The sequence below is a fragment of the Gigantopelta aegis genome, chromosome 4, assembly GCF_016097555.1.
Source record: "Gigantopelta aegis isolate Gae_Host chromosome 4, Gae_host_genome, whole genome shotgun sequence".
NCBI classification, from domain to species: Eukaryota; Metazoa; Mollusca; class Gastropoda; order Neomphalida; family Peltospiridae; genus Gigantopelta; species Gigantopelta aegis.
The window spans coordinates 10,701,401-10,725,686 of NC_054702.1; the positions used below are offsets into that span (position 1 = coordinate 10,701,401).

Genomic DNA, 24,286 nt, shown 5'->3' on the forward strand with positions numbered 1-24,286 from the left:
AATTATATTTTCATGATTTGTTTTATCCTACAGACATACAAAATGGATCTCTAACTAATCTAAACAGATTAACAAAAGAATAATGAAATATAATTTCAAACTCCATGATGTCACCAGGTGGTATATGCAATAAGTTTTTAAAGGGACATTCCTGAGTTTTCTGCAATTTTTAAGATGTTATCGACTAACAGAGACTTTTTAACGGTTGTAATTACATTTCAAATATATTTTTCTGCATAAAATATTAGTGGCTGTATATTAAACATGTTTCTGATCATTCTAATATTTGTACTAGGTTAAATTTAATTTTATTTCCTAAAAAAGATTTTTTCGTACGTACGAAATTATTTGAAGACAAAATCCAGTTTGGGCTTCTTACAAATATTCAGACGGCCAGAAACACATTGAATATACAGACACTAATATTCTAAAGAAGAAAATATATTTAATATTTAAGTTTAATTGTAGAAATATTTTATTAGTCGGAAAGATCTTAAAATGCAGCAAACTCAGGACTGTCCCTTTAAAACAACAACAAACAGTTGAACTTAGAACAGGAATAACCCTAATGTAGATACCGTATATTGCCATGTATTAGCCAACTTTTGAAGTCTAGAAACACTTTCCAAAAGAAGAGAGTCGGCTTATTTTACTGTACAAACAATAAAAGAATTGGGCCCTCTTCTATATATATATATATATATATATATATATATATGGATCATGCAAGCGGGCGACGTGGGCGAAATAATTGCCCTTTCATATTAAACTTCGCCTAACTTTTCATCCATGGCAAAGTTCTAAGTTGCCTTTGTCTTTTTATCTTTTCTTGCTGTTGATATTATTGTTCATGTCTGTAAAATTCATATACAGAAATGAATTATTAATTGATTGGCCTCAGAAGTATCGGTACATTTCACCTCCATTTTGTCCAAAGATCATGTGACCACATTTTGCAATTGGCCAGTGGACTTGATTATTTCTGTCAAATTATATTTATTAATAATACATTGAAGAACAACACAATATTGTATTGCTATTCCTCATTAGTTACGTACTGTTTTATAAATGCAAGGGAACTGAATAAATAAATTGCAAACAAAAATTGCAAGCCTCATTGGAATTTTTTAATGACAGTAAATAGAAATATCCTTCTTACGCCATTCAGTTAATTGATACTGACTTTGTGTCTATGACTGAGTACTACAGAGACGGCTTCCTATCACTAACTGGTCACGTGAAAGGAGATCATGTGACCATCCATATGAATAGCTGCAAAAAAGCATTGTTTTACCTTTGTGATTAGAGATTAACAATAAACACAGTTCTTGTAAATGTATGCATAAAATAAATTAATTGACATGGACATGGTAAACGACTGTACATAATGACATGTACAGTAAAGATTACAAACCTACGTAAATAGGGGTACAAGATTAGAGGTAGTGGGCCGCAAGTAAGCGTAAGCAAACATGAGAACAACACTTTTGTTAAATAATTTTACCACTTACCTATGGCATGAGTCCGTATAAAATATTTTGTTAAAGACACTGTTTTATTACAAACTGAATATCGATGCATACATGTATAGTTCTTCCCAATTTCCTAACAAAATGGTTTTTGTAAATATTTTTAGTTTGGTTTGACGTAAAAAGAAAAGTAAAAGCATTTTGGAAATAAAAACAAAAATACTATTTTTGTGTACAATTTAGAAAACAATTGTCTCAAAAATAAATAACTTGTAGTAAAAAAAAAGGTTTTCCAAAGATTTAAATCAGACTTATTTTTAAATCACACATCTCATATCTCAGCACGAGTTCAACCTGTTGTTCCCCATTTCAAGGATTAGAGCCTTTGATATAGAGGTGTAGGGGTCGAACTCTTTAAGACTTTCTCACTTCTTCTTCACCAAACCTCACTTCTCCCTAATGTTCCTCACATCTCCCTAATGTGTCTAGAGGGAGAAGTGACTTCTCCCTGTTTTTCTAGCCTAGCTTGAACCCTGTATATATACAATATACATGGTAACATAACTGTATATTTAAGCTACATTTAAACAGTCAAAGATAACCAAAGGAAGTAAATATATTATATACAAAAAAATATGAAAAAAGAAAAGAAATAGTGATGCAAAATAATACTTCATGTGCAGTCAAACTCTCGTTATCACACTTACAAATAATCCACATGGTACAAATAATCCACATTTTAATTTAAATTATACTTTATTAATCACATTAACTACTGACCACCACAAATAGTACTGGCCCTGTATTTAAAACATACAGTTTGTTCCTGATAAAGGTGTGAAAAGGTAATTAATTCAGGAAATAATAATAAATCTTCAAAAATACACATTTTTTTATTATTTTAGGTTGAAAGGAGAGTTTCATGGACTATTTTAAATATTTGTTTTATTATCAAAATAAATATACTAAATTAGTTAACAAATATTAGGCCTATAACTTACAGCTTTAAAATAAAAATACAACTGTGTTATTTTTGTTTATTTTATTGCTGTTGAAATAACTTGTTGTTGATATATTTTTTATTAGTTTGTTATGTTTTTCTGTTGTTGTTTTGTAATCTGTTCCTTACAAACAATTCATTGTGGACTTGTTTCATATTTAAAATCATAACAAAGCAGTAAATTATTAATCCTAACATATCAATTTATTCTGTGACTTTTATATATTTAAACGTACAAACAGTGCAAAAATGTGTATTCTTCATTTGAAAAATCTTATCTAAAAAAAATTAAAAATTAAAAAATATAAATTGAAAGTTTATTACTCTCTAAAGAGTAGATTATAACAGTGAAATTGTTTTGGTCTAACTTAAAACCATTATGAGTGATACTGATTTTCAGGTTTTAGAAATTAAAAAATTGCCTGAAACAGGCTGGGTTAACATTAGAAACCCGATTACTAAAAAAAAAGGTATTGGATTAATCCAATATTTTGATACTTTTATGTACCCAGGCATTAAAAATTAAATCTAGAATTTTTACCTGTGGGTTTCAATGAAACTGCCGTACAAACAGAAAATATACATAATTCATGATAGAGGCAAATATACACACAGTATTTTAATACAATCAATCCTACCAAATCAGCCCAGAACTTTTCTTAGAAGTTGACAAAAGAGGTTGAAAAAAATAAAATAATAATAATAATTCTAGCAAAAACAGGTTCCCCGCCAACAGCTTGAGATCCTAATAATAATAATAATAATAATAATAATAGTAATGAATGCTTAATTTATTGAGGGTAACACAGTATTTTGATACTTTTATGTAGGCATGCAGGCAGTAGAAATTAAATGTAGAATTTTTTACCTGTAAGTTTCACTAAAATTGCAATAAAAACAGAAAATTTACATAATTTGTGATAGAGACCAATGCACATAACCAATACACACAGTATTTTAATACAACCAATCTACCGAAGTACCAATTAAAGTACCTATCAAATCAGCACAGAACTTATCTTAGAAGATGACAAAACAGAGTACACAAAAAAAAAAAAATAATAATCCTAGCAAAACTAGGTTCCCCTCCAACAGCTTGAGAACATAATAATAATAATAGTATTGAATGTATTATTCATTGAGGGTAACACTGCAGTTAGCAAATGCTAATCTTACCTGAGGCCCTCATGTGCTAAATTGACAAATATTTGATGTTATATACATATACATGTAGTATATATACAAACACACACATGCACAAAAAATGTATCATTTTAACAGTTATTGTTTCAGTTGAAATTTTGTTGGAAGCTGGTTCCATACCAATGGTCTGGAATAGCTAAAAGTACATTTATAGACAGGTTTATTGGCCAGTGACGTCAAAGTACTGTGTGCGGCCATGTTTAGAATCATGTGATTGGTCCGCCATTAAGGGAGTGAAATTCACACAATAATAACATGTGAAGGCATTGTATCTGGGTGCATTTTCAGTATTTATTACCTTTTTAGTACATTTTATGAAAGCAAAACCAGTATGTCGAATAATACAACCTCATTTAAAGATTGTAGATTCATATCAAAGTTGGTGGAAGTGTATTAATCATTAAAAACGTAAATAATAAATAATGTATGTATACACGCGAACATAAAAGCATAACGAATAATTTAAACTTACGCAAACAAATATAATTTCCCATGACACTTGTATAGCCTAATATATTGAACTTCAAAACAATAGTTTAGTGTCAGCAGACGAGAGTATCAGATGACACACACACACACACACACACACACACACCCGCCAGCCTAAGCTCCTGGTTTGTTTTGTCAGTGGTTCGTTTTGTAATTAACTAGCATATAGAACATTTTATGACTAATTTTTGGGGTAATGTTGTATATTGTGGATGATTAAAAAAAATTCCCCCAAGAAACAAAAGATAATAATTTAAAAAATATATATTATAATTATAAAATAATAACAAATAAATAAATAAATAAATAAATAAATAAATAAATAATTTATTTTATTTTATTTTATTTTATTTTATTTTATTTTTATTATTATTATTTATTTATTTATTTATTTATTTAATAATGATAATAATAATATAAAAAATGGGTGCGATTTTTGATGTGGCATGCATGCGTGTTACATCAGTACATTATTTATTTATCATTTTGTCGCACACATTTAACATCATAATAACTCGTATGTATATAAAAAAATAAAAATAAAAATAAATAAGAGATAAATATTTGGCAGTGTTAACTGCGCCCCACTTCAACCCCATGTGACCACATCTGGAATATCCCAGACCTAATAATAGTAACAGCTGAACGTTGACATCTATTCTAGATCGAAGGTCAGTCATTGTTTTTTTAAATGGTACACCACGTTTTCTACAAATGTACATAATTGAAATACTTTTCTATATTTTAGGATGCATTCAGTAAAGTTTCACTTAATAACCATCAAAATTATTTACACTTGCATGTGTTTAATTTATTCGCTATGCTTTTTTATTGGCGTATATAGGTGCTTTATTATTTATGTTATTAATCATTCACAGATTTCCACCGATATTTATATGAATATACAATCTTTAAATAAGGTTGAATTATCCGAGAGACTGGTTTTGTTTTTGCAAAATGTTCCAAAAAAGTCATAGACTGAAATTGCACCCAGCTGCCATGCCATCACATGTTATTGTTGCATGATTTTCACTCCCTTAATGGCGGCCATACGGTTACGCCATCTATCGGCAACGTCATAAACTGCTGGGTGACAATCGGAAAAACCCGTCTATACAGTGAATATTTTGGTTTTGGAACATAAAGATCTTCATGTTCAACATTTCTCAAATGGTGGGGAACTAGGGGTTGTTTTCTCCCACATGTGAGTAGATCAGTAATATTATTTGAGGCTTCATTTTGCAAACCTTTGTAAATTAGTATACATGTGATAATTCTTTTTTTCACTGTCATCTACTATATCTGCTCAAATAGAGGGGAACATGGAGAGAATTAAAAGTTCAACATCTAGAATCATTGCAGTGCCTTCAGATTACACAGCAAGAGTGTATTACTGGTAACCATTATAAAGGTTTTCTGGCTTCTAAGTATCTGATAATTCTTGATAATAATTTGAACATGTGGAAATAAGGAACAAACATGTTTTACCATATATTGCTGTGTATTAGCTGACTTTTCAAGCCTCTAAATACCATCATGAGAAGAGAGGACAGCCAATACATGGAGTCAACAAAACATTTCTAAGAAAATACAACAAAATATATGGAAATACGATAACGAAAACTTGTCATTCATTCTAGGCTTCAAACCTTACTGTTGTGTTGTTTAACCAGTATTTTTAACAGCCTCTTTTAATTCCCATATCAGTGTCCATTTGTTGTTTGATAAACACAATAAAAGTTATATTTGATTGTGTTGACAATTTCCAGCAAATGCCACTGACAAGTATTACCAGTATTTGGCGCCAAATGTTTCACATAATCGAAACAGGTCATTAAGTATTTTTATGACTGCTGATATTTTGTCTTCAGTTGCAGATTTAAATTATAATTGTTCAGAACTGATGATTTTTACTTACCGTCATTGTTGATTCTTCAATTCCTAATAAATTATTAGAAACTATGTTTTATTAGAGATATTGCCACTTATAAAAAGAATGGATATATCAATACTTTTGTCCGTTTCAACTACATAAAAGTCAAGTCAGTTTATACATCCTAACAAACTTTTTGTACCAGATATTGACGGGCAAACTAAGGGGTCGGATAATACACGGCGATATACAGTACTTGATTTGTCCATTTTAAACTGTTATTTTTTTACTGTTGGTATGTTGAAATAGTTCTGAATTTACTAAAAAGCTAATATTTTTTAGAGTTGCAATCCTTTGTCTAGTTCATATTGTCATGTATTTTAATCTTTGTTGTTTTAATAAACATTTTATTATATAAACACCTTTTTTTTCTAGATTGTAGTTTGTCTTGGATTTCAGAGGATGTTTTCCCTGATACAAATATTGTTGTGTCATCTGCATATACACTTGTTTCTATGTCACTTGGTTAGTTTTAGTTTATATTACCTTTTAATAATTATTATCTTTGAATTTCATTGCAGGTTTGGAACGATATGATGAATTTAAAAATACAAGACACAAAACTGAAAGAGCACTGGCAGAAGAGGCTTTTGGAAGCTTTTGAAAATGAAATCGCATCTGTATGTTCATATTTAGATCATATTTAATGTTCACAAATATGGTGGATTATATAACCATATAAAAGTAATTGCTTGTAATATGATGCATCGTTCATATTTGGGTAAACTCAGACCAGTATTTTATTGGGGGTTTTCCTTTTTTATAAAGGCCAATGCTGTTAAAATTGAATGAATGAATGTTTAACGACACCCCAGTACAAATATGACATTTTTAATAAATAGAAAATATCTTATTAGTACCAGGATATCATCTTTATCCTATTTGAGAACAAGAAAGGGGAAATCATATTTATTACTACCTTTTGCATAGGGTTTCAAATTTCACAATTAAAACAATTTTTACAGTTTTGTGTCAATAGTATGTTGGAAAAATAATGGAACTCAATATGTTAATCATTGTCATATTGTTACTATTGTTATGTTATTTTTGAATACCAGTGTTCAACCAAAGTAATCCACCAATTAATGAGGGAGAAAGGATTAGTGTATATTTTTGTCAACAAACCTGTGAGCAACAAATAATGACCTAGATTGAAGCCATTAATGGCACTCTTTTGACTTGCATGAGTTTAGAAGCTATACAATTGTATACAAATATTTCTGTCTCAAAACATCCAATTCAAAACATTGACACCTGTTTTCAACATAAACTCAGTTAAGAAATTACCATATTTTTTGGCCTATAAGCCTCTACTTTTTTTACTGTGAATTGCAAGGTGTAGTTTATAACATGGTGTGCTTTATTTATGAATTTTACGGTAACCACCATGCATATAAACAGCACTTTTTTTTTCATTTTCATAATAATAATTTAGCATACCAAATTACTGTTTATTAATTAAACAAGGACTGGAGTATTACTATGGAATGGCTCTTTATTGTCTAGTCACACTAGAAACAATACAACACTTGTGTATTGTTATACTTAATGTCAAAAATAGACTCGACCGCAAAGTTTCTTAGTTAAAAAAAGGTTTAAACATAAAAACTTTTTTTTAAAGTTTCTTATTTTGATTTCTGTGACATTTGTTGTTAGTAGTGCATCTGATGTTTTAAAATGAAGTAACTCATCTCATATTATAGTCTATAAGCTATCATGAGTAACTTCAAGTGCCTGTTGTTTAATTTGTTGTTTGAAAGTTGAAGCATGATTGTCTTGGGCACATTCTCAGAGATTCCCCGGTGGATGTGTCCAAAATGGGGGTTGATAACACTATAATTATTTTATAAGGCGGATGACTTGAAACACGATAGCTAGTGACCAGGGTTTTGTTAACTGTGATCTTTCCGAAAAATGAATATTTAAACAAAAAAAGGTTTTTAATGGATTTATTGAATTAGAATGGGGATAACTATGTTGTATTTGACCATTTACACATGTTAGTGCTGGGTTTACAGTTGCAAATATCTGTTTTACTGTCACTGCTTCATGTCACTGGTAAAACCAGCATTCACATGCGCAAATGGTCAAATACAGCATCGTTATCCCTTCATTTTGAAACGAACACAAAGTAATGGAAGACACAATTTGCATGAAAGAATACTGGCATATTGTCTCCATGATCCATTTTACCACAAAATGTATACAAAGAAAAATATAATGTATATTTATTTGTTATTAATCATTTGCCATACTTTTCAGCTTGACACGTATACATGTGATAAACTACTGATGGACACAAATTCTGATTTCTTATCGGGTTGTTTGAAAGAAAGTCTAACGTCGGCAGCATTTTCTTCTTTTGAGAATGAAATGATGGTAGGTACATGCATTAAGGTATATAATATGATATTTTTAGATATTCCGAGTGTGCTTTCTTATAAAAAGTGCTACAACTATGTAGTTGTGTATAAAATGCACTTTTTGGCAGTAGCTAGTCAAGGAATGAATGTACGACCAAAATCAAATACATTGTGTAGCTCCATTTTTTTATTTCAATGAACTGCTCCAAATTATGTGTCAAATTTACCTACCAGATTTACGCAACATTTTCTTTTGGGCCTAATCCTATGGGACATTTTTAAATTCAATAGCACCAAAACCAAACCTCGCCTATTACTAACCCTGGTTGCGCTACTTGTGCTTCCTTACACATACCAGCGTAGACGACCCCACTCTCCCCCCACCACCCCAAAACCCTTTCCTGTCCTGGATGGAGGAATCGGCGGAAGTCGACACATGGCAGTTGGTAGAGTGCTGGACTCGTACTTAGAGTCTGTGGTTCGAATCCCCTTGGTGGAGGTTGGTTTTTATCTATTACAACAACTACATCTTCATTTATTGCTTACACTAATGCATTGAAACAAAACAACGAATGCATGCTTGTCAAATTTTATAATTTTGAAGTAATTTAGGAATAACAGTTCCTGATAGCTGGAAATTGTGACACACATTTTTTTAACAGTTAATACAAAGATTCCAGAGACGTTTAGAAAAGTAAGGAAGATATATTTTATGTGTTGTATTTCAGGAAATTTAAATTTGTAATATTTGTTGTTGGTTAATCTAGTTTAAAGTATTTTCCTTTGTATGCGGAAAGCTGCTGTGTGTCTATTGATAGAAATGTTGTTTGGATTCATGTTGCAAACTTGTATTGTCATTTATCTCTACATCAGTGTTGATTGATTTTGATGTTCTTTTTGTGCTCTGTTTAGAGATACACCAGTTAGTTGGCTTTTTTTTTTAGGTTATTGTGGTACACATTTTTTTCTCTCAACAGAAAAACCCATATAGGATTGTACCAGTAACAAAAGATTTTGGATGGATGTTGTCAAAAATGTTGGAAAAACAGTGGCCAAAAGCTGGAAACGATGATGAAATGTTGCATTTTGTTACATCATTCAAGCCAATGAGACTGTATTTTGAGAATTTTTGTAAGTATCGTTAATAAGGAATTTGTTTTACCTTTACGTGAATTGTAAGCAATGTACATTTTATTCTCTAAACAACTTAATTTCACCTCTGTACTATAATAATTATTATAAAAATGAGATTCTAGGTGGTTTGTTTTGATACCACATTTTGACTTCACAAATTAAGACATGTATAAAATAATATTGATATATAGAAAATAACTGGTTAATATCTTAAGATATGAGTTTTAATCTTATGAAGGTTATAGAATGGCAAAATACATAAAAGACTGCCTAGCGGCATTAAACCTGAGCAGGATAAATCCAATATCTTAAAGGGGTAGTGAAGTCAAATATACATGAGTCTTATTTGTTGAAAAGATGAATACCCAGACCACCAACATATAACTTGACAGTTAGAAAAATGAAAAACGCATAAATTTAATATTGATATAAAAAACAAGATTATTCCTACTAACTGGGTGCAGCCATTTTGTTTTGTTTTCATCACTTCTGGTACTCTAGCTTGTTAGGGAAGTGATGTCAGCTTCTATCAACTCCTGTATGCACAATGTAAACAAATGCAGCAACAAACTCATTTTATCAATTTGAAGTATAGAAAACAGCTGAAATGATAATTCTTGATTTTTGGTGAAACTATCTGGGAAATAATTACAACTGATCACACTACAAAACTACTTCACTTGTACTGGCAGTATTTGAGCTCAAAATCTTCAGTTTTCACCATTAAATTGACGGAAACATGTAAACAAAACATTACTGATAAAACATAATACACTATACTCTTATTAAACATTTAGCATATCTAAAAAATATCAGTGTCCTGGCTAGTAGAAGTTGCTGTTAGTGTCGACAACTTCTGTTTCAAAATGACTTCAGAAAATCAATTTTTATTTCATTAATTGTACTATTTGCAGTGCCTCTACATATAACTATGTTAATGCCCTATTATATTGTTGTTGTTGTGTTATTGAAAGTTATGTTTATTTTACAAATATCTTGAATTAACTGAATACTTTTTTGCATATGGAAAAAGTAAAGAAGTGATTTCTTTATATAAAATAATCAACCCCTGCAATTAAGAAAATGTCTACAGCAAAAAAAAAACCCATGCCGTTGAAAAAAACCCTGAATATAGTCCAAGGCAAAAAAGTGCCGTGGAGAATTAAAAACTCTACAGAAATCTCCTCGGCATGCCAGTTGCAGGGTTTGAATGATATAATATTAAAATTTCATATCTAGAAGTTCAACTTTGGCAATAATGTTTAATTTGTTTCAGATGGAAAGAAAGATGCAGTGTTGTCTGAAACATGTATTGAACTCTTGATTATAGCCAGCTCCATTCTCACAAATGTCGTGGACACAATTTATAGTGGAAGAATCCTTGTGGGAAATCTAAGGAAGGTTTTATCAGAGAAGGAAAATATTTTGAAACTTGTACAGGCTACAGAAAAAAACTTTTCTGACACATCAATAGATGTAAGCCATTTAAACAGAGTGCTTGAGGCTAGAGAAAAGGAGTTGAAAGCTTGTGATCAATATTTGCAACAGGCACAGATGCTAATGATGTTTTGTGCACATCTGACAGCAGGTATTAGTTTTATATTTTTTTATAACTACCAAATAATATTACCAAACATATTAGTGTTCAGGAAATATTTGCACCTTTTAATTTCTAGTAATACCACTTTAGTGTCACCATGATCAGCATGATAACATTTTAGTGACTGAGGTTTAGTTAGGACTGCCAGTAAATTGTTCTTTCATCACATCCTCTGGCCATCACATGTGGTTTACATTTATTTTGTTTGTTATTCATTTATTATTATTATTTTGTTTTTAATATAAATGTTTTTTTTTTACAATTTTCACATCATTCTACTTTTGAAACAGAAAGATGAATAAATGTACATGTATATTAATAAATTTTTAGGCTCACCTAAATTTTCAAAATAGAATTAAGGCTCAAATTCTGTTTAAAATAACTGTACTAGCTGTTTCAAAATGCCCCCCCCCCCCCCATTTTTTTTTTCTTTTAACTTTTCTCTGGTTACATAGCTTGTACGTTGTTTGCCCAAAAATGTGTACATTATCAGTGCAGTTTGATAATTAAAGTGGCATGAAGTTTAGGTATTCTTGTATAAATGAAGAAATAGAAGCATCAATTACAAGAAAGTACCAGAAAGTAACATTTTAATATTAAGTAGGAAAAAAGGTATCAACTCCCATAGAGTAATATTTTAACATGTAATAAAGTCATATTTTTATTAAAAGAATATTTTAAGTCCAAAAAGTAGTCGATGGAGTGACTATATTTTTCTATAGAGAACTAATATGTTTATAATTAACATTTCAATTTTTTTAAATGTGTTGTTCACTGATAGGTTTAATTAACATTTCATGTTGAATAAAACTTTCAGTGATAAGTTTATAATTAACATTTCATGTTGAATGGAACAACAAATATAGGAGAAGTTGGATAACTTGTGCCCAATCCTTTTGTAATAAAATGTCATGTTTGTTGATTATTTTGTTTATATTGTTTCAATTATTATGATCTACACTGGACAACAAAAGAAACACAATTTTTTTTTTTTTTAGTTTGAAGCAATTTCTTCTGTCAAAATTAGTCTAAAATGTTCACACAAGGCATTGATAATTTTAATAGACAAAAAATATGGAATTCAAACTGAATAATTTGAAATAAATTAACAAATAAACATAATTCATAATTGTGTTCCTTTTGTTGTTGAGAATACAGTTTATGGAAATGTGTGCAGTCATGTTTTATACATGTCATCAGCTTGTAAGCTCAATAATAATAACTGAAGAGCTGTTTTGTTTATATGCATGACAATGAATCCCCAATATTATACATGTAGTTATTAATTTTGACACTACACAAAAAATAAAAGTGTAATAAATGAAGAATGTTTAATTTTAGTACCTCTTTGTTATTTATTTTCCTTTTAAGATTTTAAATTCTCATTAGTAATAGATTAAATGAAACAAAGGCTTAATTGGCCAACAATTTCCACCGAAATCGGTTTTAATTTTGCTAGAACTACCATATCAGGAAACCAAGTTATATTTTAATTTTTAATGATTTTTCAGGTATTAACCTAGGGATTAAAGTGTACAGATATTCAGTGTACATATACATAAACTGATTAATAAACATGTACATTTATTAACAGTTATTTTCTTTATAGTGAATACTGCAAATTTATCAAGGGATATTCATGAAACTGGAGATACAATGGATCAGAAGTTGCTTACAGATCTCTGTAAATCTATCATGTTTAAAAGCCAAGACAGTTTTGATGTTGCAGTCTATACACCATCTGTCAATAGATTCCAAATTCCTGATGACCTCCTTTTAGTTATTCCTAAACTTGAAAGGCTGAAAGAAAGTGGATTGTTTCAGAAAATTTGGGTGCAAGCAGGATCGAACAGTAAGTTGGATGACAGTTTTAAATCCATTCTTGCTGTTTGGAACAATGCTAAAGAACAATGGGATACACTAAGCTTGAAAATACGAAATGGCACAATCTCATTTGATGAAATTAAAAGACAAATTTATGTGTTCCGCGAGGATTATGAAAGAATCAAACTTGAGTTTTCATTGATGAATGACAATGACAGCTCCCAATGGGTGGATGAACGAATTCAACAACTCAAAACTTTCTCCTTGGTGGATAAGTGTAAGAAGACTGCTCTTGAAATCATGCAGATTCAGGAGTTGTTTGGTTTCAAGGGAGACTTCAAACCAGTCAAGGAAATACTGAATCTGGTATGCAACTTTTGATATATAATAAAATTTAGTTAATTATTTTTTTGATATTGACTGTTTTATATCATTGTTTATTTCCTCACCCATTTGTTCACAACGGAGCTTTTCTAATACCAGTTTGTCTGGCACTCTTCCAACAGTCTGTCAACTTTTCTTTTGAAAATTGAAGTCTTATTGTCTACAGTTTTGATTGAATTGTTCTGAAACTTGGTATAATGATCCTCTGGTGCACTCCATCCATAAACTAATACAGATATATTCTGGAAATTTTTTATTTTTTACTTTTTATAAAATGGTTTTAAAATTTAAATTGAAAATTCGAAACTCATATCTCATAGAGTTATGATGGGATAACTATTCTGAAACTTTGGATAGTGAAACCTGTCTAAACCGGATTACGCTGGGGACCTAATATTTATCTAGTTTAGACAGGATCAGTTTTGACTGAATAGTTCTGAAACTTAGTATATGTATTCTCAGGAGAAATCTTCCCAAACCAATAGAGAGAGATTTTGAAAAATTTAGGACTTTTGAATTTTTATTAAATGTTTTAAAATTTAAATTGAATATCTGGAAGTCTATATTCTCCTAGAATAGAATTTTACATTGAAAATTTAAGTTTTGTCTTTTTCTATAGCTTTAATTGGATAGTTCTAAAACTTAGTATAAATATTCTCAGGGTAGTGTTCACAAACTAATAGAATTTTTATTTTTTATTATTTTTTTAAATGATTTTTTATTTTATTAATTTTTATTAAATGTTTTTAAAATTTATATTGAAGATTTGAAAGTCTATCTTCTAGAATTTTGATTGGATAGTGCAGAATCTTGGTACTATGATTCTCTGGGGCAGTCTTCACAAACAAATAGAGAGATATTTGGGAAATTTTGAATGTGTGAATTGTTTTTTTAATTTAAACGTGAAATAGAAATTTAATAATGAAATTTCAAAAGTCTATCTTTTCTTAGAGTTTTGATTGGATAGTTGTGAAACTTAGTATAGCTATTGTCGGGCAGTCTTCCCAAACTATTAGAGAAAAATTTGTGAAATTTCTAATTTTAGAATGTTATTAAATTTAAAAAAAGTTCAAATATAAATGTAACATTGAAAATTTAAAAGTTTATCTTTTCCTAGCGTTTTGATTGAATATTTCTGAAACTTGATACTGCGATTCTCTGGGTCAGTCTACACAAACTAATAGAAATAATTTAGAATTTTTATTAAATTTTTAAAATGTAAATAAAAATGTAATATTAAAATTTTTAATAATCTGTTTTCTTCTAGAGTTTTAAATATAACAGATTTAAATTAAAGCTGGGTGGTATTGAAATTTGAGGTTCAGTATCAATATCAGTATTTTTGGGTACATGTACCTTGGTATCAGTACAGTATTCGGTATTCACTCAATACCAATACCGATACCAATATTGATCGATATTATTGGTATACTGGGCTTTAAATGCATGCATGAGTTGAGGCTCACCTGCTAATTTCATCTAAATAAAATTAAATTTCATACACAAGTCTTTGATCCATTTTGCACTCGTTAGATATATTGTTAGTGCTTTACTATGGCGTGAAAAGAATTTCAATAACGAAATTTTGCTATTGTACTATGGTAAATTGGTAGTGACATGATACCGATACCGAACAGTATATATAGTATACAGCCCAGCTCTAATTTAAATTTAAAAATTTACCTCTCCTATGACATTCATCAGTGGAGCTTAAAATGTTCTAATACAGCATCTGTCTGTCAATGTTTACATGTACTGTCGAATCCACTTTATTGCATATCGGTTTGTAGCATAAATTGGTTATTTGCATATTATTCTGTTGCACAGAACCTTTTAGCATTAAACCAATACAAATTATATTGAATAATTGAATAGCTTTATGAAGACAAATATTGGTTAATTGATGACAAAAACCAAAAAAAATCTTGAAAACTTTATCATAAAATGTTCCATAAGTCTTTAATATTTTACTAGAAACAATTCTAATTGCACAGAGAACAAAGCTGAATGTTCTATATTGGTTAAAAACTAATATGCACACAATATTGAAATAATTTTTGTTGTTGTAAAAGTGCTATTAACAAACCATGCAATGTACTTGTTAACAAACTATGAATGTTCACGCAAGAAGACTTGTAGTCCTTATAGCAGTGAGTTTATGTTGATGTTTATCATCATTTATTACTGCTATTTATTTATGTCCAAAAAATAATTTTAAAACTTACAAAAACACAATTAATTACACCACTGGCATATGTATTTTTTTCAACAATGAGACACTTACCATGTCTGTGAGGTAAAACGTTCACAACTATGAACCAGTCCAGCTGTCCACACCTTCTCAATGTATTACTAGTTGTCAACTAATTTATTATTACACCCACTCGACAGTTTGTGAGTCTGTGTCATAACAAGTGCTTGCCCCATGTAACAAATAAACATTATTTTCGTTTTTACACTTGGGTAAGCTACATCAAAGAAACAGTCAGCCAGAATGAAATTGATGTTTTAATATGTTAGGCTGCATTGAGGGTTGGGGGAACCTTGATTTCATGTTACTTCATTTGAGTTGAATAGTCTGTATTTTTCTTTCAAGAGGTTTGACCCTTCGTGAATTTATAGCAGACTTGAGAACAGCAGATTTTTAACTCAAAGCCAAATAAATTTACTTATTTTTACAATATTTAAATTGGGCCTTTTGTTTCCTTAAAAACATGCTTACAGACACATGTGTATGACATTTGGGGTGGGGGAGGCATAGTCTAGTGGGGGAGAATACATGAATATGGAATAGGAAAAAACACACATATGTCTGCACCGATTGCTACAGTCCTGGCTAACGTCGTGTTAATAATGGTATTTATTATTTATGATCAAATATTTTTAATTTTCTAATTCATTGAATAAAATAAAAAGCAAAATAAACACTACGCTTCTAAGTTAGGAACTTATATTTTCTTCAATGCACAATAGCATCTGTAACAAAATGTACTGTAACATTGTAGCTAAAATCGGTTGACAATTAACAGTTGCTAATTTATGCAATGTTTATTTCGTCTGCATGTGGAAATTGCTTTTGCCACCCATCAGAACAATAGGCCTAACTGTGAACTGGGGGAAAGCCATGTGTAACGAACTGTGACGCGAATATTAGTAGCTAAAAATAGCATCAATAGACACAACAGCAGATTTGTAACAATGCAAAATTAATATATTTAATCTTCAACATTTATACTGTTATTTTATTTATTATTATAATTTTAAAATATATGTATAAACAAATGAAATGCATATGGGTATCGACATTCAGACAGTGTTTGTTCTGCACATGCCGTCAAATTTAAAAAAATTATTTGCTGTTTAAAGGGACATTCCCGAGTTTGCTACATTGTAAGATGTTTCCAACTAATAAAATATTTCTACGATTAAACTTACATATTAAATATATTTTCTTGTTTAGAATATCAGTATCTGTATATTCAATGTGTTTCTGGTCGACTTAATATTTGTAAGAAGCCCAAACTGGTTTTTGTCTTCAAATAATTTTGTATGTGCGAAAAAATCTTTTTTAGGAAATAAAATAAAATTTAACCTAGTACAAATATTAGAACGATCAGAAACACATTTAATATACAGCCACTGATATTATATGATGCAAAATATATTTGATATGTAATTACAATTGTTAAAAAGTCTCTGTGAGTCGATAACATCTTAAAAATTGCAGCAAACTCAGGAATGTCCCTTTAAAAGATTTAAATTTAAATAGAAAATTCGAAAGTCTGTCTTCTAGAGTTTTGTTGGGATAGTTCTAAAACTTGGTGTTACAATTCTCTGGAGCAGTCTTAAGAAACAAGTCTAGAGATATTTTTGGAATTGAAATTTTTATAAAAATTTTGAAAAATATTCAATGTATCTACTCAAAGAATTTTAAATTTAAAAGATTTATATAGAAATGTAACATTGAAAATTTATTTGACTTTGAGTGAATGTATACCAATGAGTCATTAAGATTTTGTATTACTTCAAGCTGATCAGATATATGAAGACATTTAGACAACTATTCCCAAGTGATAGAAAACCGTATGTAAAAAATGCACAGCTGCCAATTACAGTTCCTATATAGCAGCCATAATATGTGGTATCCAAACATCATTCTCTGTATACTGTTTGAATTACCCTAAAGCTACATTACCTAAGCAGATTTAAAACAACGCCATGGATAATGGTTTTGTTGTTCAGAATCATTTGCTATTGACAAAATTGTAAATTAAATAATTGAGCTCTATATGCCAATAGGCCTCTTGTTTAACCTTTGCATTAAGTGACATAAAATGTTTTAGAAATTCAATTTCTTTTGTTATTTTCTTTTTAGACTACAACTAGGAATGTAGCTATGAGAAAGATGGATCAGTCCGTTCTGAAAACATGCACGTTGTTGGAAGATGTTACTAATAAACAAATCGAAAGCTTAGTGGCATTCAGAGAAAACAAGCCCCTTGTTGATTGGCTAAGAGATTCCATGAAAGGTTTGTAATGGACCATACATGTAGGTTTATTTGTAAATATAATCATGTGACATTTTTTCATTTTTAAATCACATAAATTTGTCCAAAAAACCCCAAAACAGTTAAGTAATTGCATAAAAAAGGTTAATTTTTAATAGTGGATTAATTTTTTACACATTGATAACTTTCGCTCACTTGGGCGGAATCTTTCTCGGTCAGTAGAGTGCTCGCCTGAGGTGCTTTTTCACAGGATCAAACCTCGGTAGATCCACTCTCGAGATGTTTTGCCTCATAAAGTCATTATCTTGAATTATGTTTCATGAATCCACACTTCCTCATACATTGTCCACTATGTACTTTTATATACATGTTTTAAATAGAAAATATGAATACATTATTGTTATTTCAGTTTTACATATGTACATTATTAATGTAAATCGTATGTAAAACTGTTATTACAGTGAAATCCCTCAAACAAAATTATCATGAAAACGGATGCTTTCTATGGTCCCTTTTTAAATATCAGTACAGAAAATAACCCTATCTAAACAAGATACCCATTATAACCAGACTGTTGCCAGAATGGTTTCACTGTATATTAATTATAAATATCATTTAGAAACCAGTTAAATTTTTTGTGTGATTTTACCATTTTTATAGTACTATTTGTGTTCAACAATGAAAAAGTCAGTGCTTCAAAATAAATATCATTCAGACATTAAAATTTAAATGAAATTAATAGTTACAATAGTGATTGTTTGACTTTTGTTATTGTTTGACATTAGCTGGATTAAAAGAGTTGAAGGTGTTTGTGGATCTGGCTTATATTTCTGCTGGAGAAGGAGACCATGAGATTCATAAAGTGAACTGTCTACATGCTGCCACCACGGGATATGCTCCACTAGTGTTTGACTGTAATGAGCAGTGTGATTACAACATGTTTTTACAAAGTTGTCAATCAGTGTGGAGAGAACTGAAGAGCAACCCTAATCTACCAGAAATGTTGGTAAGTTCTTGAGTAACCAGGTGCATGTGCAGGTATTTTATGCAGGGGTGGTCTAGTCTGTGGCCAGCTACGTTTATGGGGGAGTCCAAGTATGCTTCTCCAGAAAATGTATTGAAAAGGAGAGTTTTTACCCTCTGAACCTCTCCCTGGTAACTGATTGTTTGCTGCATCAAAAGTCACATTACAGATCTCAGAAAACTTCTCTTTCTCATTCTCTTTAACATTTCTTGGCATCTTGACCAATTCATTTTTAACTAGCAGCTAAATTGCTGTTTATCAATTGCTAATTCGGCTGGCTTTTTTTTTAAACTTTACTTTTTATCAAATTTTATTAAATACAGTTTTAAATAAAGTGGACTGCATCTTTTGAAATGAAAAGTATTATTTTGTAATGTATACATATGAAGACCTGTTTAATTTTTATTATTTTCAATGTGATATATTTTAATATGTGTTATCTAAAAAATTCACTCATCTTCACATTGTTTTCAAAACCAAGTTATTAAGTTTGTTTTATTATGTTTGTACTTTGTTATTAGGACATTGGAATCTCAAACCCCTTTTCTCATTACTTTTTTTCATATACACCTGCACAAAAGTTAAGCACCACCCATCTGTACTTTGAGAATACCTATTATATTTTTAAAATTTTAAATGTGTGTCTGATTGCAGTAGATAATATTGAAAGAAAAAAAATGCTTGAGATGATGAAATACCATAGAGATACTGAAGGATTTTATCAACACTTGAACAAGTGACATAAAAATTAGCATTTGCCATATGAATGCCTTAGGTCACAAGGTTAGTAGACAGACAGTGGCCAGGCGACTCAGGACTCATGGAATAAGGGCTTACAGACCATATAAAGGACACTTACTGACACCACAACATCGTCGTTTGAGATTGACATGGGCTAGGACTGTACAACGTTGGCAGCGACGTGATTGGCTGCGGGTTCTTTTCACTGATGAAAGCCGGTTCTCTTTGTTCAGAGTTGATGGAAGACAGCGTGTGTACCGCCATAGGGGAGAACGAGTGGCGGCTTCTTGCGTTCAGGAGGTCGTACCATATGGTGGAGGGAGTGTCATGGTGTGGGGAGGTATCTGTGCACAGGAAAGGACACCATTGGTCATCGTTCACGGAAACTTGACAGCTCAACGTTACAGAGATGACATTCTTCGTCCAACTGCAATACCATTTCTCCAACGGCAGCCACGTGGTGTCATTTTTCAGCAAGACAACGCCAGACCTCATACAGCCAGAATTGTACAGAACTTCCTTAGAGCCAACAACGTAAACGTATTGCCGTGGCCTGCATGCTCCCCAGACATGTCCCCCATAGAACACCTCTGGGATGTTTTGGATCGCCGTGTTCGACAACGACCACACCCTCCAGCCAACCAAAAGGAACTGATCCAGGCCCTTCAAGAAGAATGGCAACGCGTCCCACGTGACCTCATCAGACGACTGATTTTTTCTATGCATCGGAGAATTATTGCTTGTATTGGGGCAAGGGGTGATCACACACGCTATTAATGTGACTTGTTATTGGACTTGAGTGATTGTCTGTATGCTTTGCATGTCGTCCATGAAGTTGAAAGCTCAATTTGTGTACACCACCTCGCTTTGGGAAAATGTGACGTCATTATCAGATGCTGAATGACACTCATTTTTAGTTATGTTAATGTTGACATATTGATCTAGTCAATATATTTTACCTCATGCGACTATCTTTTGTTGTTTTTACACCAGAGTGATTTAAAACTATGGTAAAGTTTCTTTTGGCCTTCAGTATATTAAAAACAGTTTTCAGTTTGTTTCTGTTTGTTTTGACTTTGTGTATCTGTGGTAATACAGATTTGAATATTATTTTACTGGCAATATTAAAAATGTTATATATTATTTTAGCGGGACACATGTCGCTTTTTGCAATGGTTGAAGGAAGTGAGTCAGTCCCATGGTTCTGTGGAAGTGACATCATTGTCTCAGGCTGGAATGATCAACTCCAAGGGTGTATATCGCATTGGAAACTTAACCAGGGAACCAGCACCTCCCCAGTTGGTATGTACATAAACAAGAATTAAAAAACGTGTGTCATGTTAGGGCCAGCTTTACCATGTTAAATGTGTGCATTGTCATTAACAACTTAAAATTTTATCCATTAAAGGGAGACTAAACTCAGACATGAGCCTTATGTGTTGGAAAGATGCATACCCAGACAGCCAACACATACTGACACTTTAAGAAATGAAAAATGCATAATTTTAGAGTTAATGAAAAAATGTGATTATTCCTACTAACTGGGGGCAGCCATTTTGTTTCGTTTTTGTGGCGTCCGGTACTATAGCTCAGGGCGAAGTGACGTTGGTTCCGACCAAATCCTGTATGCACAATGTAAACAAAAGCAGTAATTTACGAGAAAGCGCTTCGCTTTAATCAACCAGACTTGTAAAACAACATAAATGATTTGATAGTATAATAAACTATTTAACTAAATATATTTCAATTTGCATCAACAGAACGAAATGGAGTTATATAGTATTTTTCTCTTTTAAAAAATCCAAAGAACAAATACATATTATTAGGCCTATTGGTATGTTGGAGCAAAACGACCACTCACGATACGCAAGTGATAATTTTATTTTCTTTGAGACTACGTAATTGGTCAGTTTTGTGATTTTAGATGGGAAAGTCTACTTAATCAAGGGTTTTACAGAATTATTTACAGTAATAAAGCAGGACGGCTGATAATGTCCATTAACATTGTAGGGGCGGCAGGTTATCCCACAATACCCTGTGATCATAAAAAACTGGCAAGTACTTTTGTATGTGTGACAGTGGCAATCAATTACCATAACTGGATACCATGCAAATATATACCTGCCAATCAGGAATCACATGTGCAGGCCACGGAAAGAAAGGACCAATTAACTAAGAAAACACTCCGATTATCATTTCAGTATGTGGGTTAATGTATGGCCAATTCATAGTACAGTTATTTTGACACTGACAATGGTGGTTTATTTTGCATTGAAAAATATACTTAACCAAAAAAGTTTAGCAAGTTTTTGTAAATGACTGTTGCTTCCAAATAAATTAAAATAAAGTGATAAAACTTGGTAATATGTTAGTTGCATATGCCCTGTCGCTTTTTGGGTAATGAAAAGAACACCATTTGGCATATCGCACGCCGCTATGTGTACTGCACATGCAAACGCCGGCCAACGCGTACACGACGTCGCTCAGTACTTTCGTGTTCATGACAGTACCATATCACGACTCCGACAACGCGTACACCAAATTGGGCAAGTGCGAGATCGACCACGTTCTGGTAGACCACGATTAACTACTCCAAGGGAAGATAGGTATTTAGTGACGTTATCTTGACGTCACAGGTTCGAAAGTGCTCCTCGTTTAGCCCATACTTCGCAGCAAACTACAAACTACAGGCACTAGAATTCATGCTCAAACTGTCCGTAACCGTCTCCATGCTGCAGGATTACAAGCACGTCGCCCTGTTGTTGCTGTTCCCCTGACAGCACGTCACATTCAGGAACGTCTGAGATGGGCCAGAATACACCAACACTGGTGACGCAGACAATGGGATCAGACATTATTCACAGACGAATCCAGGTTTTGTGTTCAGTTTGCAGATGGTAGGCGTTGTGTATGGAGGCGACGGGGAGAACGATATGATTCAGACAACGTCATTCAGCATGACCGATATGGCGGTGGCAGCGTCATGGTCTGGGCCGGCATTCATGGTGGAGGTAAAACAGAGCTCGTTTTCATTCACGGAAACATGACTGCTCAACGTTACTGCGACGAGATCATTACACCAGTGGTCATTCCATTCCTGCAGCAGCATCCTGGCTTTCTGTTTCAACATGACAACACTAGACCAGATACTGCTAGGCTAACCACTAATCTTCTTGAGCGGAACCGCATCCAAGTGTTGAACTGGCCACCAAAGTCCCCTGACTTGTCCCCAATTGAGCATGCATGGGACCTACTGGGCCGTAGGGTACGCGAAAACCATCCTCATATCCTTAATGTCCATGACCTACAAATTGCTCTAAACCGGGAATGGAACGCAATTACTGTTCCTGAGATTAATGGTCTCATTAGAAGCATGAGACGACGATGTACTGCTGTCATCAATGCCGCTGGTGCACACACACATTATTGAGCCTCTCTCAACATTTTGGTAGATGTACCCCTCTGTTTCATCAGTTGACATTAAAGTGACGACGTTGACACCATGACAACATGTTACTGCTGGCTACATTCAGAAATGCTGTATCAATGAAATAATGTGTACAAATAAATTCAACATCCAATCAGGTTGTCTGTATTTCATATCTTGTACGTAATTGCTAAACTTATTTGGCACAGTATATTATACAGTCAAACCTGTATATAACGGTCACCCAAGGGTCCTGACAAAAGTGGCCATTATAGACAGGTGACCCTTATATACAGGTTCAAAATTAAAACCCATATATTAAAGCATATCGCAGCTGTTATAAAAAAAAAAATGTCACTCTTCTGCCTTTTTCGTTTGGCTGAAACATTATTGTCAAAACAGAACATCAGCTTTCCTTTTTAAAATAGAATTAATCTAAGAATGTCCTACACAAATGATCATTGATCTTTCGCGCACTTAAATTGCCTTTCTCAGATTTGTTAATAACGTCAATCCTCTGTTTTAACGTTAAAGCAGTACAATTTTTTGGTGGCATGTTGCATGCATACGTATTCGTTAATACATTTCGCAAAAACTAACATGGACTTGCATTTTGTTTAATTGAAGGTTATTACTCATGTGGCATGGTTAACTCATTTATTTCACGTCACCTCTAATCCTTCAGTGGAGTATGACCATTGATTATATCTGAATAAGATCACTAGTCGTTAAATAATCCTAACACAGGGCATCTTTAATGACTGCCGTCTTCAGCAATTCATGTTTATTTACCTATCATGTCTGGCTAGAAACAATTAAACACCTAACATAACACCTCATTTGTTTTGTTTCACGACATTCAATAGAGTGACCATATACATACAGATTTACATTATGTACAGCCAATGGGAAGTCGTCTACTGTTCAGTGAGGACGCTGAGAACCAATCGAATTACACCACCAGGATGTCCGCGAGCCTGCAGGCGACGTCCGATTTCATCCCAGACATGTTCGATAGGTGCCATGTCCGGTGATAAGGCCGGCCACGACGATGTTGGGATGTTGTGCTGAGCCAGCAATGCCTGTGTTGCCCTGGCCGTGTGAGGCCTGGCATTGTCTTGCTGCAGCAAGCACACACGTGGGTGGGCAGCAAAGAGGGAACGACGTGGTTGTTGATGACGTCATTT

At 32.2% G+C, this 24,286-nt stretch overlaps 1 protein-coding gene across 1 annotated transcript in view; it reads left to right on the top strand.

The window, feature by feature from the left end:
- Positions 1 to 12,843: 12,843 nt before the first annotated feature.
- The window catches only part of LOC121372350 (E3 ubiquitin-protein ligase rnf213-alpha-like), a 47,552-nt gene continuing 36,109 nt past the window's right edge, over positions 12,844 to 24,286 (top strand). The window contains exons 1-6 of the mRNA XM_041498653.1: positions 12,844 to 13,381; positions 17,775 to 17,928; positions 18,693 to 18,913; positions 20,822 to 20,974; positions 22,560 to 22,937; positions 24,002 to 24,117. Coding sequence (XP_041354587.1) covers positions 12,848 to 13,381; positions 17,775 to 17,928; positions 18,693 to 18,913; positions 20,822 to 20,974; positions 22,560 to 22,937; positions 24,002 to 24,117 — 1,556 coding nt within the window. The 5' untranslated portion in view covers positions 12,844 to 12,847. The remainder of the gene's footprint in view (positions 13,382 to 17,774; positions 17,929 to 18,692; positions 18,914 to 20,821; positions 20,975 to 22,559; positions 22,938 to 24,001; positions 24,118 to 24,286) is intronic.